The 16987-nt window shown below is 50.8% G+C and overlaps 1 protein-coding gene across 1 annotated transcript in view; it reads left to right on the top strand.

Annotated features, from left to right (window-relative positions):
- The window catches only part of CASP7 (caspase 7), a 134545-nt gene that overhangs the window by 93797 nt on the left and 23761 nt on the right, over positions 1-16987 (top strand). The window contains 2 exon segments of the mRNA XM_075348162.1: positions 9093-9241; positions 14412-14540. Coding sequence (XP_075204277.1) covers positions 9093-9241; positions 14412-14540 — 278 coding nt within the window.

Raw genomic sequence — 16987 nt, 5'->3', positions numbered from 1 at the left:
TTGGCATTTCTCGTGTTTTTCTACATCACAACCTTGAATTTCGCAGCTTATTGAGGGTTTGCATCGGTTCTTGCACAGAACAGGCCGACAACTGGGAACATTTAGTTTTATTTTTATTGTGACGCAAACAACAAATAGGACAAAATAACTGGAAACCAGTGTGCATAACTATTCACCCCCTGTAGTCAGTGCTTTATGGAGCCTCCTTTTGCAGCTGTAGTCGCTTTGGATAAGTGTCTGAGATTTCCACATCTTCCTCCGGGCAGATCTGCTCCGACTCCTTCCATCAGACGTCTCCTCCGGTGACCATCGCTCTTCACCTCTGACCACAGATTCTCCACTGGATTGAGGTCTGGGCTGTGACTCGGGGGCTCCAATACATTTGCACGTTTCCCTCACTCCCCTCCAGTGTGGATTTAGCAGCAGCTTTGGGTCATGGTCTTGTTGGAAGGTGAAACCTCCGTCTGGTCTCACATCACTGACAAGACTGAAAGGTTCTGCTCAGGAATATCCCTGTATTTCCCATCATTCATCTTCCCCTCAACTCTGACCATTTTCCCTGTCCCTGCTGTTAAAAAACCTCCACCAGCATGACGCTGCCACCACCATGTCTCACTGGGGATGGTGTTCTTGAGGTGATTTGCTATATTGCTTTTGGCACCAGACATAGTGTTTACCTTGGTGGCAAAAAAAGTTCAATTTTTGTCCCATCTGACCACAGCACCTTCCTCCAGACATCTGGGGAGTTTCCCAAATGTCTTTTGGCAAAATCGAAACTAGCCTTCCAGTTTTTGGCTGTCAGTAAAGGCTTTCTTCTGGCCACTCTTCCATAATGTTCAGGTCTATGGAGTGTACGGCTTATTGTGGTCGTGTGGACACACACTCCAGTCTCTGCTGGGGAAACTCTGCAGCTCCTTCAAGGTTACCATTGGTCTCTGGGCTACCTCTCTGATTAATACCCTCCTTACCCGGGCTGAGAGTTTTGGTGGGTGCCGCTCTCTGGCATGTTTGCTGTGGTGCCATGTTCTTTCCATTTGATGATAATGAATTTGATGGTGCTCCGGGGATCATCAGAGATTGGGACATTTTTTTTTAGAACCCAATCCTGGCTTGTACGTTTCACCACTTTGTCTCTGACTTGTTCCCCTTGGCCTTTATGGTGTTGTGTGAAGATCTCCTTTGCCTACATGGTGATGTTTGGAGATCTCCTTGGTCTGCATGGTGTTGTGTGGAGATCTCCTTGGTCTTCATGCTGTGGTGTGGAGATCTCCTTGGTGTTCATGTTGTGGTGTGGAGATCTCCTTGGTCTTCATGTTGTGGTGTGGAGATCTCCTTGGTCTTCATGTTGTGGTGTGGAGATCTCCTTGGTCTGCATGGTGTGTTGTTTGGAGATCTCCTTGGCCTACATGGTGATGTTTGGAGATCTCCTTGGTCTTCATGTTGTGGTGTGGAGATCTCCTTGGTCTTCATGGTGATGTTTGGAGATCTCCTTGGTCTTCATGTTGTGGTGTGGAGATCTCCTTGGTCTTCATGTTGTGGTGTGGAGATCTCCTTGGTCTTCATGTTGTGGTGTGGAGATCTCCTTGGTCTTCATGTTGTGGTGTGGAGATCTCCTTGGTCTTCATGTTGTGGTGTGGAGATCTCCTTGGTCTTCATGTTGTGGTGTGGAGATCTCCTTGGTCTTCATGTTGTGGTGTGGAGATCTCCTTGGTCTTCATGTTGTGGTGTGGAGATCTCCTTGGTCTTCATGTTGTGGTGTGGAGATCTCCTTGGTCTTCATGTTGTGGTGTGGAGATCTCCTTGGTCTTCATGTTGTGGTGTGGAGATCTCCTTGGTCTTCATGTTGTGTTGTTTGGAGATCTCCTTGGTCTTCATGTTGTGTTGTTTGGAGATCTCCTTGGTCTTCATGTTGTGTTGTTTGGAGATCTCCTTGGTCTTCATGTTGTGGTGTGGAGATCTCCTTGGTCTTCATGTTGTGGTGTGGAGATCTCCTTGGTCTTCATGTTGTGGTGTGGAGATCTCCTTGGTCTTCATGTTGTGGTGTGGAGATCTCCTTGGTCTTCATGTTGTGGTGTGGAGATCTCCTTGGTCTTCATGTTGTGTTGTTTGGAGATCTCCTTGGTCTTCATGTTGTGGTGTGGAGATCTCCTTGGTCTTCATGTTGTGTTGTTTGGAGATCTCCTTGGTCTTCATGTTGTGGTGTGGAGCACTGTAGATATTCGGTTATTCAGGAGAAGTTACAGCTGATGATTGCCAGAACTCGTGTTTTACCATCACCGCTCTTCACGTGAGAGTCTTTGTTGCCTCAATAATTTGGACACAAAGCTCCATTTTATTAAGGAATTTGCCGCAGGCGCTCGGAGGAGATGATCTCACAATCCGCAGGTCGGGAGGAGAGGAACTGAATCACGGCTGTTGTCTGAAGTCACTGTCTGCCAGGCACTACGCAGCGATTCCCAGAATAACAATGGATTCGGGAATTGTTACATTTTCTTTTCTCATTTTGCTTTCACTTTTTGTGCAGAAAAACAAAAGAGAACGGTTTCTGGAGACCATCAGCAAGCAGGCGAGCCGCTCCAATCAGGTCTATTGTGAAAAATGAAGGCATTGGGGTCATGATCCAGACTTAAATGAGTCATTATATATATATATTTTTTTTATGAATTAACTCTATCACCTTTTAAGAAAAATCTGCACTTAGACCATCACACAAGTCCTCGCATGGAGACTTCACCCAGGAAGACTCCTTACGTCCATACCCAGACAGTAAGGATCCACCAGGACTTTGTCCACTATACCACGTCCTGGGATTGGGATATGTGACCAGCTAGTCCCACCTGTTTTCTGACTGCTCGAAAACCTGGCCCTTGTCAGCGCTATTAACCCTCTCAGTATTCTATGTGGTGGAGTTTGCTTACATCACAGAGGATAACCACCTCTGTGATACATATTTCCCCTCCTTGATGTGTCCAGCAGTCATCTTAGATATCCCTCCCTCTGCCCAAAGCCGAGGATCTGGGCACCTTCCACCATCAGACAAAGCTCCATGTAGAGCATAGGCCCCATGTCCTGGGCCTATGCTCTACATGGAGTGCCAGGAACCACTGGGTCACACTGGCATTCTTCCCTTTCTGTTCCCTCATAGCGGGGCATGGTCTGACACTAACCTAAATGTCCTGGGTAATAGATGGTATCTTAAAGTGGTGTTGTTTGGAGATTTCCTTGGTCTTCATGGTCCATGGTCCAACACCCACTTGATACCTAAACACTCCTGCTCCACGATGGAGTATTTCTTCTCCCAGGAAGACCGTTTTCTGCTCAGGTACATTACTGGGTGTTCCTCACCATTCACTTCTTGGGACAAGAAAGCACCTAACCCGAATTCTGACACATCCGTCTGGATCACAAATTCCTTATTAAAGTCCAATGTCGCCAACACCAGCTGTTTACGCAGGGCTCGCTACAGTTCTTGGAAAGCTGTCTCTGATTCTGGAGGCCACTTGGCCAACCTTGTCTCCTCTTGAGCAGGTCAGTCAGAGGTGTGGCAACCATGGCGATGTTTGGGACGAAGCAATGGTAGTAGCCAATAAAACCCAGGAATGCCGCAACTTTCTTCCAGAGAGGTTCTGGACGGTGTCCATCTTATTGACTTTGAGCTTGATCTCCACCCTACCTACCACATACCCTAAGTATCTGGCTTCTTCCATCCCGACAACACAAGTTGATGCAGAAAACCCGCCCTCAAGGCATCAAATATCACCTGAACCTTGTCCAAATGGTTTCCCCAATCCCGGCTGAAGCTCTAGATGTTATCTGATTAGACCACTGTGTATTTTTTGTGAGGAGCTAGAGTTTGGTCCATAGCTTTCGTGAAGGAGGCTGGAGCTACTTGCAGCTAAGGTGGCTTCTGGACATTCTGGAAAAGGTCATACTGGAAAAGCCCATACTGGTGTTGAAAAGGCCATCTTCTCCATGACATCTTTTGGATAGGGGTATCTGCCAATAACTTTTTGTGAGGTGAGGTCCAGGGTGGTACTGTAATGGGCTGGCAATATCCTCTCAATGAGCTCATGAATATGGGGTAGTGGATATGGGCCGAATTTGGAAACCCGTTCAGCTTCTTGTAGTTATTGCAGATCCGCCATTCTCCACCCGGCTTTGTCACAGAGACAATGGTACTCCTCCAGCCACTATTGAACTCCTCAATCACGCCTAGGTCTGACATCCACTTCACCTCCTTTGAGAATACCTCTCTACGGGATTCACCTGACATGATGCTCTGAGGATTTCATGTTCTTTGACCCTAGTACAACATGGCAGGTCTGAGAACAGGTCTCTGTTGCGATGAAGTGAATCTCGGCACTGCTGTTTTGGGCAGGTTATAGCGTCTCTGCCACCTTAACTTCCATGTTGGCTTTGGACTTCGCCTCCAAGCACTGGGCTTCCTTGGGCTCCTATCTCGCCATGGCTTGATGAGATTGAGGTGGAACATCTGGTCGGGTTTCCTTGTCCATAGTTGGTGGATTTTATAATCAACTTCACCCAACTTTTCCTCCACTTCATAGGGGCTTTGCCACTCGGTCAAAAATTTGCTTTCTACCGTGGGTACGAGCACCAGAACACAATCTCCTGGGCTGAACTGTGTCATCCTGGGCCTGGCTGACCGGTTGTATATCCTCGATTGTGCCTCTAGCGCCTGGAGGGGCGCTCTCTCACGATGAGCATCACTTCTTGCATTTGGGCCACATGCTTGATGCTCTTGTAGGGTGCAGCCTCCGCTTCACAGGTCTCTCTTGCTATATCCAGGAGTCCACAAGGGTGTCAGCCATACAACAGCTCAAACGTGGAAAACCCCATAGATGCCTATGGAACATCTCTGATGGAGAACAGGTACGGAAGTGGACAGTGTCGACCGTCCTTTGCCACAACCTTCTTTGGCATGGACTTCAATGTTTTATTAAACCGTTCCATGAGAACGTCCATCTGCGGGTGGCATACCGAGGTCCTGAGTTGTGTGATCTCCAGGACTTAGAGCAACTTCCTTATTAACTTTGTCATGAATGGAGCAGCCTGATCTGTCAGATCTCTATTGGCCGGCTGGCTCGGGAAAATATCTGGACCAGTTCTTTAGCGGCACTGTTAGCAGAGGAATCTCTCAATGGCTCTCCGGGTACCGCGTAGCATAATCCATGACACTAGGATATACTGATGCCCTTTGGTGGACTTGACCAGCTACGGCCCCGCACTGCATCGCACGAGCCTGTACTGCCCTACACAACCCCGCAGAGCATCTACTGCCTCGCACTGCCCTACACAGCTCTGCACGGCCCCGCAGAGCACCTACTGCCTCGCACTGCCCTACACAAATCTGCACGGCCCGGCACAGCACCTACTGCCTCGCACGGCCCTGCACAGCACCTACTGCCCTACACAGCTCTGCACGATCCCGCACAGCACCTACGGCCCTGCACTGCATCGCACAAGCCTGTACTGCCCTATACGACCCCACAGAGCACCTACTGCTTCGCACTGCCCTACACAGCTCTGCACGGCCCCGCACAGCACCTACGGCCCCGCACTGCATCGCACGAGCCTGTACTGCCCTACACAACCCCGCACAGCACCTACTGCCTCGCACTGCCCTACACAGCTCTGCACGGCCCCGCAGATCACCTACTGCCTCGCACTGCCCTACACAAATCTGCACGGCCCGGCACAGCACCTACTGCCTCGCACGGCCCTGCACAGCACCTACTGCCCTACACAGCTCTGCACGATCCCGCACAGCACCTACGGCCCCGCACTGCATCGCACAAGCCTGTACTGCCCTACACGACCCCACAGAGCACCTACTGCCTCACACTGCCCTACACAGCTCTGCACGGCCCCGCACAGCACCTACTGCCTCGCACTGCCCTACACAGCTCTGCACGATCCCGCACAGCACCTACTGCCTCGCACTGCCCTACACAGCTCTGCACGGCCCCGCACAGCACCTACTTCCTCGCACTGCCCTACACAGCTCCGCACGATCCCGCACAGCACCTACTGCCTCGCACTGCCCTCACAGCTCTGCACGGCCCCGCACAGCACCTACTGCCTCGCACTGCCCTACACAGCTCTGCACGGCCCCGCACAGCACCTACTGCCTCGCACTGCCCTACACAGCTCTGCACGGCCCCGCACAGCACCTACTGCCTCGCACTGCCCTACACAGCTCTGCACGGCCCCGCACAGCACCTACTGCCTGGCACTGCCCTACACAGCTCTGCACGATCCCGCACAGCACCTACTGCCTCGCACTGCCCTGCACAGCTCTGCACGGCCCTGCACAGCACCTACTACTGCCCTACACAGCTCTGCACGATCCCGCACAGCACCTGCGGCCCCGCACTGCATCGCACAAGCCTGTACTGCCCTACACGACCCCACAGAGCACCTACTGCCTCGCACTGCCCTACACAGCTCTGCACGGCCCCACACAGCACCTACTGCCTCGCACTGCCGTACACAGCTCTGCACGGCCCCGCACAGCACCTACTGCTTCGCACTGCCCTACACAGCTCTGCACGGCCTCGCACAGCACCTACTGCCTCGCACTGCCCTCACAGCTCTGCACGGCCCTGCACAGCACCTACTGCCCTACACAGCTATGCACGATCCCGCACAGCACCTACGGCCCCGCACTGCATCGCACGAGCCTGTACTGCCCTACACAACCCCGCAGAGCACCTACTGCCTTGCATTGCCCTACACAGCTCTGCACGACCCCGCACAGCACCTACTGCCTCACACTGCCCTACACAAATCTGCACGGCCCCGCACAGCACCTACTGCCTCGCACTGCCCTACACAGCTCTGCACGGCCCTGCAAAGCACCTACTGCCTCGCACTGCCCTACACAGCTCTGCACGACCCTGCAAAGCACCTACTGCCTCGCACTGCCCTACACAGCTCTGCACGGCCCCTCACTGATTCACATGGCACTGCACGGCCCCACACGACCCTGCACAATTTCCCTCAAGCTCGCACAGCCCCACACAACTCTGCGCTGCCTCCCTTAGCCCCGCGCTGACAGCTTCCTTTGTGTCTCATCAATAATCCCATCATAACTAGGTGTGCATATCCGTCCTAGAGAGCGATCTGTATTTCCTCCTCCGTTTGTGAAGATTACGTGAAAATCTGGAAAAACCTGATTTAGCAGATTTCCTAGAAAAGCAAACTACAGATTCATTGACCTACTATATACAGTGCCTTGCGAAAGTATTCGACCCCTTTGAATTTTTCACCCGTCTCCCCTTTCAGGCTTCAAACATAAAGAGAAAAATATTAAGTGTGTGTATATATATATATATATATATATATGTGTGTATATATATATGTGTATGTATGTATGTATATGTAGTGATGTCACCTGCAGTCCTATGTAACACCACGGATGCTCTGTTATGGGGGATCTGTGGAGGATGCTCTGTTATGGGGGATCTGTGGATGACGCTCTGTTATGGGGGATCTGTGGATGACGCTCTGTTATGGGGGATCTGTGGGTGACGCTCTGTTATGGGGGATCTGTGGAGGACGCTCTGTTATGGGGATCGGTGGATGACGCTCTGTTATGGGGGATCTGTGGATGACGCTCTGTTATGGGGGATCTGTGGATGACGCTCTGTTATGGGGGATCTGTGGATGACGCTCTGTTATGGGGGATCTGTGGATGATGCTCTGTTATGGGGGATCTGTGGATGACGCTCTGTTATGGGGGATCTGTGGATGACGCTCTGTTATGGGGATCTGTGGATGATGCTCTGTTATGGGGGATCTGTGGATGACTCTCTGTTATGGGGGATCTGTGGATGATGCTCTGTTATGGGGGATCTGCGGATGATGCTGTTATGGGGGATCTGTGGATGACGCTCTGTTATGGGGGATCTGTGGGTGACGCTCTGTTATGGGGGATCTGTAGGTGACGCTCTGTTATGGGGGATCTGCGGATGACGCTCTGTTATGGGGGATCTGCGGATGACGCTCTGTTATGGGGAATCTGCGGATGACGCTCTGTTATGGGGATCTGTGGGTGACGCTCTGTTATGGGGGATCTGTGGGTGACGCTCTGTTATGGGGGATCTGTGGATGACGCTCTGTTATGGGGGATCTGTGGATGACGCTCTGTTATGGGGGATCTGTGGATGACGCTCTGTTATGGGGGATCTGTGGGTGACGCTCTTATGGGGGATCTGTGGATGACGCTCTGTTTTGGGGGATCTGTGGATGACGCTCTGTTATGGGGGATCTGTGGATGACGCTCTGTTATGGGGGATCTGTGGATGACGCTCTGTTATGGGGATCTGTGGATGATGCTCTGTTATGGGGGATCTGTGGATGACTCTCTGTTATGGGGGATCTGTGGATGATGCTCTGTTATGGGGGATCTGCGGATGATGCTGTTATGGGGGATCTGTGGATGACGCTCTGTTATGGGGGATCTGTGGGTGACGCTCTGTTATGGGGGATCTGTAGGTGACGCTCTGTTATGGGGGATCTGCGGATGACGCTCTGTTATGGGGGATCTGCGGATGACGCTCTGTTATGGGGAATCTGCGGATGACGCTCTGTTATGGGGGATCTGTGGATGATGCTCTGTTATGGGGATCTGTGGGTGACGCTCTGTTATGGGGGATCTGTGGGTGATGCTCTGTTATGGGGGATCTGTGGATGACGCTCTGTTATGGGGGATCTGTGGGTGACGCTCTTATGGGGGATCTGTGGATGACGCTCTGTTTTGGGGGATCTGTGGATGACGCTCTGTTTTGGGGGATCTGTGGATGACGCTCTGTTATGAGGGATCTGTGGGTGACGCTCTGTTATGGGGGATCTGTGGGTGACGCTCTGTAATGGGGAATCTGTGGGTGACGCTCTGTTATGGGGGATCTGTGGATGACGCTCTGTTATGGGGGATCTGTGGCTGACGCTCTGTTATGGGGGATCTGTGGATAATGCTCTATTATGGGGGATCTGTGGGTGACGCCTTTGGAGATATTATCTGTCAGTCTTGTGGTTGCTGAATTCTTCAATTTGTTTATATCTTTTGTCAGAAAGAAGAAAAATGACCCAGAGACCTCAGAGAAGTCGTCGTCCTCACAGAACCCGCGGATCCTCGCTCCGGATTTCCAGTACAAAATGAACTATGGGAAAGTCGGCAAATGTGTCATCATTAACAACAAGAACTTCCACGAGAAAACAGGTGACGAGAAGGGTCTGCATCTATGAGGGTCTCTGGTGATGGATAGGCGGTGTTCTCAGTGATGTCACCGCTGATCTCTGGTGATGGATAGGCGGTGTTCTCAGTGATGTCACCGCTGATCTCTGGTGATGGATAGGCGATGTTCTCAGTGATGTCACCGCTGATCTCTGGTGATGGATAGGAGGTGTTCTCACTGATGTCACTGCTGATCTTTGGTGATGGATAGGAGGTGTTCTCAGTGATGTCACCGCTGATCTCTGGTGATGGATAGGTGGTGTTCTCAGTGATGTCACTGCTGATTTCTGGTGATGAATAGGAGGTGTTCTCAGTGATGTCACTGCTGATCTCTGGTGATGAATAGGAGGTGTTCTCAGTGATGTCACCGCTGATCTCTGGTGATGGATAGGCGGTGTTCTCAGTGATGTCACTGCTGATTTCTGGTGATGGATAGGCGGTGTTCTCAGTGATGTCACTGCTGATCTCTGGTGATGAATAGGAGGTGTTCTCAGTGATGTCACTGCTGATTTCTGGTGATGGATAGGCGGTGTTCTCAGTGATGTCACTGCTGATCTCTGGTGATGGATAGGAGGTGTTCTCAGTGATGTCACCGCTGATCTCTGGTGATGGATAGGCGGTGTTCTCAGTGATGTCACCGCTGATCTCTGGTGATGGATAGGTGGTGTTCTCAGTGATGTCACCGCTGATCTCTGGTGATGGATAGGAGGTGTTCTCAGTGATGTCACTGCTGATCTCTGGTGATGGATAGGAGGTGTTCTCAGTGATATCACCGCTGATCTCTGGTGATGGATAGGAGGTGTTCTCATTGATGTCACTGCTGATCTCTGGTGATGGATAGGCGGTGTTCTCAGTGATGTCACCGCTGATCTCTGGTGATGGATAGGAGGTGTTCTCAGTGATGTCACTGCTGATCTCTGGTGATGGATAGGCGGTGTTCTCAGTGATGTCACCGCTGATCTCTGGTGATGGATAGGCGGTGTTCTCAGTGATGTCACCGCTGATCTCTGGTGATGGATAGGCGGCATTCTCAGTGATGTCACCGCTGATCTCTGGTGATGGATAGGCGGTGTTCTCACTGATGTCACTGCTGATCTCTGGTGATGGATAGGAGGTGTTCTCAGTGATGTCACTGCTGATCTCTGGTGATGGATAGGCGGTGTTCTCAGTGATGTCACCGCTGATCTCTGGTGATGGATAGGCGGTGTTCTCAGTGATGTCACCGCTGATCTCTGGTGATGGATAGGCGGTGTTCTCAGTGATGTCACCGCTGATCTCTGGTGATGGATAGGAGGTGTTCTCAGTGATGTCACCGCTGATCTCTGGTGATGGATAGGAGGTGTTCTCAGTGATGTCACCGCTGATCTCTGGTGATGGATAGGCGGTGTTCTCAGTGATGTCACTACTGATCTCTGGTGATGGATAGGAGGTGTTCTCAGTGATGTCACCGCTGATCTCTGGTGATGGATAGGAGGTGTTCTCAGTGATGTCACCGCTGATCTCTGGTGATGGATAGGTGTTCTCAGTGATGTCACCGCTGATCTCTGGTGATGGATAGGAGGTGTTCTCAGTGATGTCACCGCTGATCTCTGGTCATGGATAGGCGGTGTTCTCAGTGATGTCACCGCTGATCTCTGGTGATGGATAGGTGTTCTCAGTGATGTCACCGCTGATCTCTGGTGATGGATAGGAGGTGTTCTCAGTGATGTCACCGCTGATCTCTGGTCATGGATAGGCGGTGTTCTCAGTGATGTCACCGCTGATCTCTGGTGATGGATAGGAGGTGTTCTCAGTGATGTCACCGCTGATCTCTGGTGATGGATAGGAGGTGTTCTCAGTGATGTCACCGCTGATCTCTGGTGATGGATAGGCGGTGTTCTCAGTGATGTCACGGCTGATCTCTGGTGATGGATAGGCGGTGTTCTCAGTGATGTCACCGCTGATCTCTGGTGATGAATAGGAGGTGTTCTCAGTGATGTCACCGCTGATCTCTGTTGATGGATAGGAGGTGTTCTCAGTGATGTCACCGCTGATCTCTGGTGATGGATAGGCGATGTTCTCGGTGATGTCACCGCTGATCTCTGGTGATGGATAGGCGGTGTTCTCAGTGATGTCACCGCTGATCTCTGGTGATGTATAGGAGGTGTTCTCAGTGATGTCACTGCTGATCTCTGGTGATGGATAGGAGGTGTTCTCAGTGATGTCACCGCTGATCTCTGGTGATGGATAGGCGGTGTTCTCAGTGATGTCACTGCTGATATCTGGTGATGGATAGGAGGTGTTCTCAGTGATGTCACCGCTGATCTCTGGTGATGGATAGGAGGTGTTCTCAGTGATGTCACTGCTGATATCTGGTGATGGATAGGAGGTGTTCTCAGTGATGTCACCGCTGATCTCTGGTGATGGATAGGCGGTGTTCTCAGTGATGTCACTGCTGATCTCTGGTGATGGATAGGCGGTGTTCTCAGTGATGTCACTGCTGATCTCTGGTGATGGATAGGCGGTGTTCTCAGTGATGTCACCGCTGATCTCTGGTGATGAATAGGAGGTGTTCTCAGTGATGTCACTGCTGATCTCTGGTGATGGATAGGCGGTGTTCTCAGTGATGTCACCGCTGATCTCTGGTGATGGATAGGTGTTCTCAGTGATGTCACCGCTGATCTCTGGTGATGGATAGGAGGTGTTCTCAGTGATGTCACCGCTGATCTCTGGTGATGGATAGGCGGTGTTCTCAGTGATGTCACTGCTGATCTCTGGTGATGGATAGGCGGTGTTCTCAGTGATGTCACTGCTGATCTCTGGTGATGGATAGGCGGTGTTCTCAGTGATGTCACCGCTGATCTCTGGTGATGAATAGGAGGTGTTCTCAGTGATGTCACTGCTGATCTCTGGTGATGGATAGGCGGTGTTCTCAGTGATGTCACCGCTGATCTCTGGTGATGGATAGGTGTTCTCAGTGATGTCACCGCTGATCTCTGGTGATGGATAGGTGTTCTCAGTGATGTCACCGCTGATCTCTGGTGATGGATAGGTGGTGTTCTCAGTGATGTCACCGCTGATCTCTGGTCATGGATAGGCGGTGTTCTCAGTGATGTCACCGCTGATCTCTGGTGATGGATAGGAGGTGTTCTCAGTGATGTCACCGCTGATCTCTGGTGATGGATAGGCGGTGTTCTCAGTGATGTCACCGCTGATCTCTGGTGATGAATAGGAGGTGTTCTCAGTGATGTCACCGCTGATCTCTGGTGATGGATAGGAGGTGTTCTCAGTGATGTCACCGCTGATCTCTGGTGATGGATAGGCGGTGTTCTCAGTGATGTCACTGCTGATTTCTGGTGATGGATAGGCGGTGTTCTCAGTGATGTCACCGCTGATCTCTGGTGATGAATAGGAGGTGTTCTCAGTGATGTCACTGCTGATCTCTGGTGATGGATAGGAGGTGTTCTCAGTGATGTCACTGCTGATCTCTGGTGATGGATAGGAGGTGTTCTCAGTGATGTCACCGCTGATCTCTGGTGATGGATAGGCGATATTCTCAGTGATGTCACTGCTGATCTCTGGTGATGGATAGGAGGTGTTCTCAGTGATGTCACTGCTGATCTCTGGTGATGAATAGGAGGTGTTCTCAGTGATGTCACTGCTGATTTCTGGTGATGGATAGGCGGTGTTCTCAGTGATGTCACCGCTGATCTCTGGTGATGAATAGGAGGTGTTCTCAGTGATGTCACTGCTGATTTCTGGTGATGGATAGGCGGTGTTCTCAGTGATGTCACCGCTGATCTCTGGTGATGAATAGGAGGTGTTCTCAGTGATGTCACTGCTGATCTCTGGTGATGGATAGGAGGTGTTCTCAGTGATGTCACCGCTGATCTCTGGTGATGGATAGGAGGTGTTCTCAGTGATGTCACCGCTGATCTCTGGTGATGGATAGGCGGTGTTCTCAGTGATGTCACTGCTGATCTCTGGTGATGGATAGGAGGTGTTCTCAGTGATGTCACCGCTGATCTCTGGTGATGGATAGGAGGTGTTCTCAGTGATGTCACTGCTGATCTTTGGTGATGGATAGGAGGTGTTCTCAGTGATGTCACCGCTGATCTCTGGTGATGGATAGGTGGTGTTCTCAGTGATGTCACTGCTGATCTCTGGTGATGGATAGGAGGTGTTCTCAGTGATGTCACTGCTGATCTCTGGTGATGGATAGGAGGTGTTCTCAGTGATGTCACTGCTGATCTCTGGTGATGGATAGGAGGTGTTCTCAGTGATGTCACCGCTGATCTCTGGTGATGGATAGGCGGTGTTCTCAGTGATGTCACTGCTGATCTCTGGTGATGGATAGGAGGTGTTCTCAGTGATGTCACCGCTGATCTCTGGTGATGGATAGGAGGTGTTCTCAGTGATGTCACTGCTGATCTTTGGTGATGGATAGGAGGTGTTCTCAGTGATGTCACCGCTGATCTCTGGTGATGGATAGGTGGTGTTCTCAGTGATGTCACTGCTGATCTCTGGTGATGGATAGGTGGTGTTCTCAGTGATGTCACTGCTGATCTCTGGTGATGGATAGGTGGTGTTCTCAGTGATGTCACCGCTGATCTCTGGTGATGGATAGGAGGTGTTCTCAGTGATGTCACCGCTGATCTCTGGTGATGGATAGGCGGTGTTCTCAGTGATGTCACTGCTGATCTCTGGTGATGGATAGGCGGTGTTCTCAGTGATGTCACTGCTGATCTCTGGTGATGGATAGGTGGTGTTCTCAGTGATGTCACTGCTGATCTCTGGTGATGGATAGGAGGTGTTCTCAGTGATATCACCGCTGATCTCTGGTGATGGATAGGAGGTGTTCTCAGTGATGTCACCGCTGATCTCTGGTGATGGATAGGAGGTGTTCTCAGTGATGTCACCGCTGATCTCTGGTGATGGATAGGTGGTGTTCTCAGTGATGTCACCGCTGATCTCTGGTGATGGATAGGCGGTGTTCTCAGTGATGTCACTGCTGATCTCTGGTGATGGATAGGAGGCGTTCTCAGTGATGTCACTGCTGATCTTTGGTGATGGATAGGAGGTGTTCTCAGTGATGTCACTGCTGATCTCTGGTGATGGATAGGCGGTGTTCTCAGTGATGTCACCGCTGATCTCTGGTCTGTTTTATTATTCTCAGGGATGTGTATCCGGAATGGTACAGATAAAGACGCTGGGGATCTTTTTCGTTGTTTTAAGAGCCTCGGATTTGATGTCATGGTTCATAATGACAGAAGCTGCGAGGACATGGAGCGATTGCTGCAGAACCGTGAGTAAGCCGGCGCCGCTGATCACCCGCCTCAATGAGCTAAAAGCAGAGACCTGTCTCATTTTACTGGAGCCGGGGTGGTCGTTACAGCAGATAACACACAGTATGTCCTGAACAGGCATAAAGTATACAGCTGACATAAGTCTACACGCCCTTGTAAAATCCCAGGTGTTTGTTACATAAAAAAATCCTACCAAGAAGTAACAGTTCAGAATCTTTAATGTCTCCCACAATCTGCACAAATCACTGAGAGACCAACACCTTGAAGGAAAAATAAAAATAGCAAAATTACAATTTATAGTTTTAGTTTATGATTGTGGTTGTGTTCAGAATCACCGATCACATCTCCCCCCACAATACACAGTATGAAAGCTCGACCCATCATTTACACCGATCACATCCCCCCACAATACACAGTATCAGAGCTCACCCCCATCATTTACACCGATCACATCCCCCCACGATACACAGTATCAGAGCTCGACCCCATCATTTACACCGATCACATCCCCCCACGATACACAGTATCAGAGCTCGCCCCCATCATTTACACCGATCACATCCCCCCACAATACACAGTATGAAAGCTCGACCCATCATTTACACCGATCACATCCCCCCACAATACACGGTATCAGAGCTCGCCCCCATCATTAACACCGATCACATCCCCCACAATACACAGTATCCGAGCTCGCCCCCATCATTTACACCGATCACATCCCCCCACAATACACAGTATCAGAGCTCGCCCCCATCATTTACACCGATCACATCCCCCCACGTTACACAGTATCAAAGCTCGCCCCCATCATTTCCACCGATCACATCCCCCCACGATACACAGTATCAGAGCTCGACCCATCATTTACACCGATCACATCCCCCCACGATACTCAATATCAGAGCTCGCCCCCATCATTTACACCGATCACATCCCCCCACAATACACAGTATCAGAGCTCGACCCCATCATTTACACCGATCACATCCCCCACGATACACAGTATCAGAGCTCGACCCCATCATTTACACCGATCACATCCCCCACGATACACAGTATCAGAGCTCGCCCCATCATTTACACCGATCACATCCCTCACGATACACAGTTTCAGAGCTCGACCCCATCATTTACACCGATCACATCCCCCACGATACACAGTATCAGAGCTCGACCCCATCATTTACACCGATCATATCCCCCCACAATACACAGTATCAGAGCTCGCCCCCATCATTTACACCGATCACATCCCCCACGATACACAGTATCAGAGCTCGACCCCATCATTTACACCGATCACACACCCCCACGATACACAGTATCAGAGCTCGACCCATCATTTACACCGATCACATCCCCCCACGATACACAGTATCAGAGCTTGACCCCATCATTTACACCGATCACATCCCCCCACAATACACAGTATCAGAGCTCGACCCATCATTTACACCGATCACATCCCCCATGTTACACAGTATCAGAGCTCGACCCATCATTTACACCGATCACATCCCCCATGTTACACAGTATCAGAGCTCGCCCCCATGATTTACACTGATCACATCCCCCCACAATACACAGTATCAGTGCTCGACCCATCATTTACACCGATCACGTCCCCCCACGATACACAGTATCAGAGCTCAACCCCATCATTTACACCGATCACATCCCCCCACAATACACAGTATCAGAGCTCGCCCCCATCATTTACACCGATCACATCCCCCCACAATACACAGTATCAGAGCTTGCCCCCATCATTTACACCGATCACATCCCCCACGATACACAGTATCAGAGCTCGCCCCCATCATTTACACCGATCACATCCCCCACGATACACAGTATCAGAGCTCGCCCCCATCATTTACACCGATAACATCCCCCCACGATACACAGTATCAGAGCTCGACCCCATCATTTACACCGATCATATCCCCCCAGAATACACAGTATCAGAGCTCGACCCCATCATTTACACCAATCACAACCCCCCACAATACACAGTATCAGAGCTCGCCCCCATCATTAACACCGATCACATCCCCCACAATACACAGTATCAGAGCTCGACCCATCATTTACACCGATCACATCCCCCACGATACACAGTATCAGAGCTCGACCCCATCATTTACACCGATCACATCCCCCACGATACACAGTATCAGAGCTCGACCCATCATTTACACCGATCACATCCCCCCACAATACACAGTATCAGAGCTCGACCCCATCATTTACACCGATCACATCCCCCACGATACACAGTATCAGAGCTCGACCCATCATTTACACCGATCACATCCCCCCCACGATACACAGTATCAGAGCTCGACCCCATCATTTACACCGATCACGTCCCCCCACAATACACAGTATCAGAGCTCGACCCATCATTTACACCGATCACACACCCCCACGATACACAGTA

This window comes from Anomaloglossus baeobatrachus, chromosome 5 (assembly GCF_048569485.1).
Source record: "Anomaloglossus baeobatrachus isolate aAnoBae1 chromosome 5, aAnoBae1.hap1, whole genome shotgun sequence".
NCBI lineage: Eukaryota > Metazoa > Chordata > Amphibia > Anura > Aromobatidae > Anomaloglossus > Anomaloglossus baeobatrachus.
Note: the sequence above shows the minus strand (reverse complement) of the source record. Positions and strands in the feature narration are given on the sequence as shown.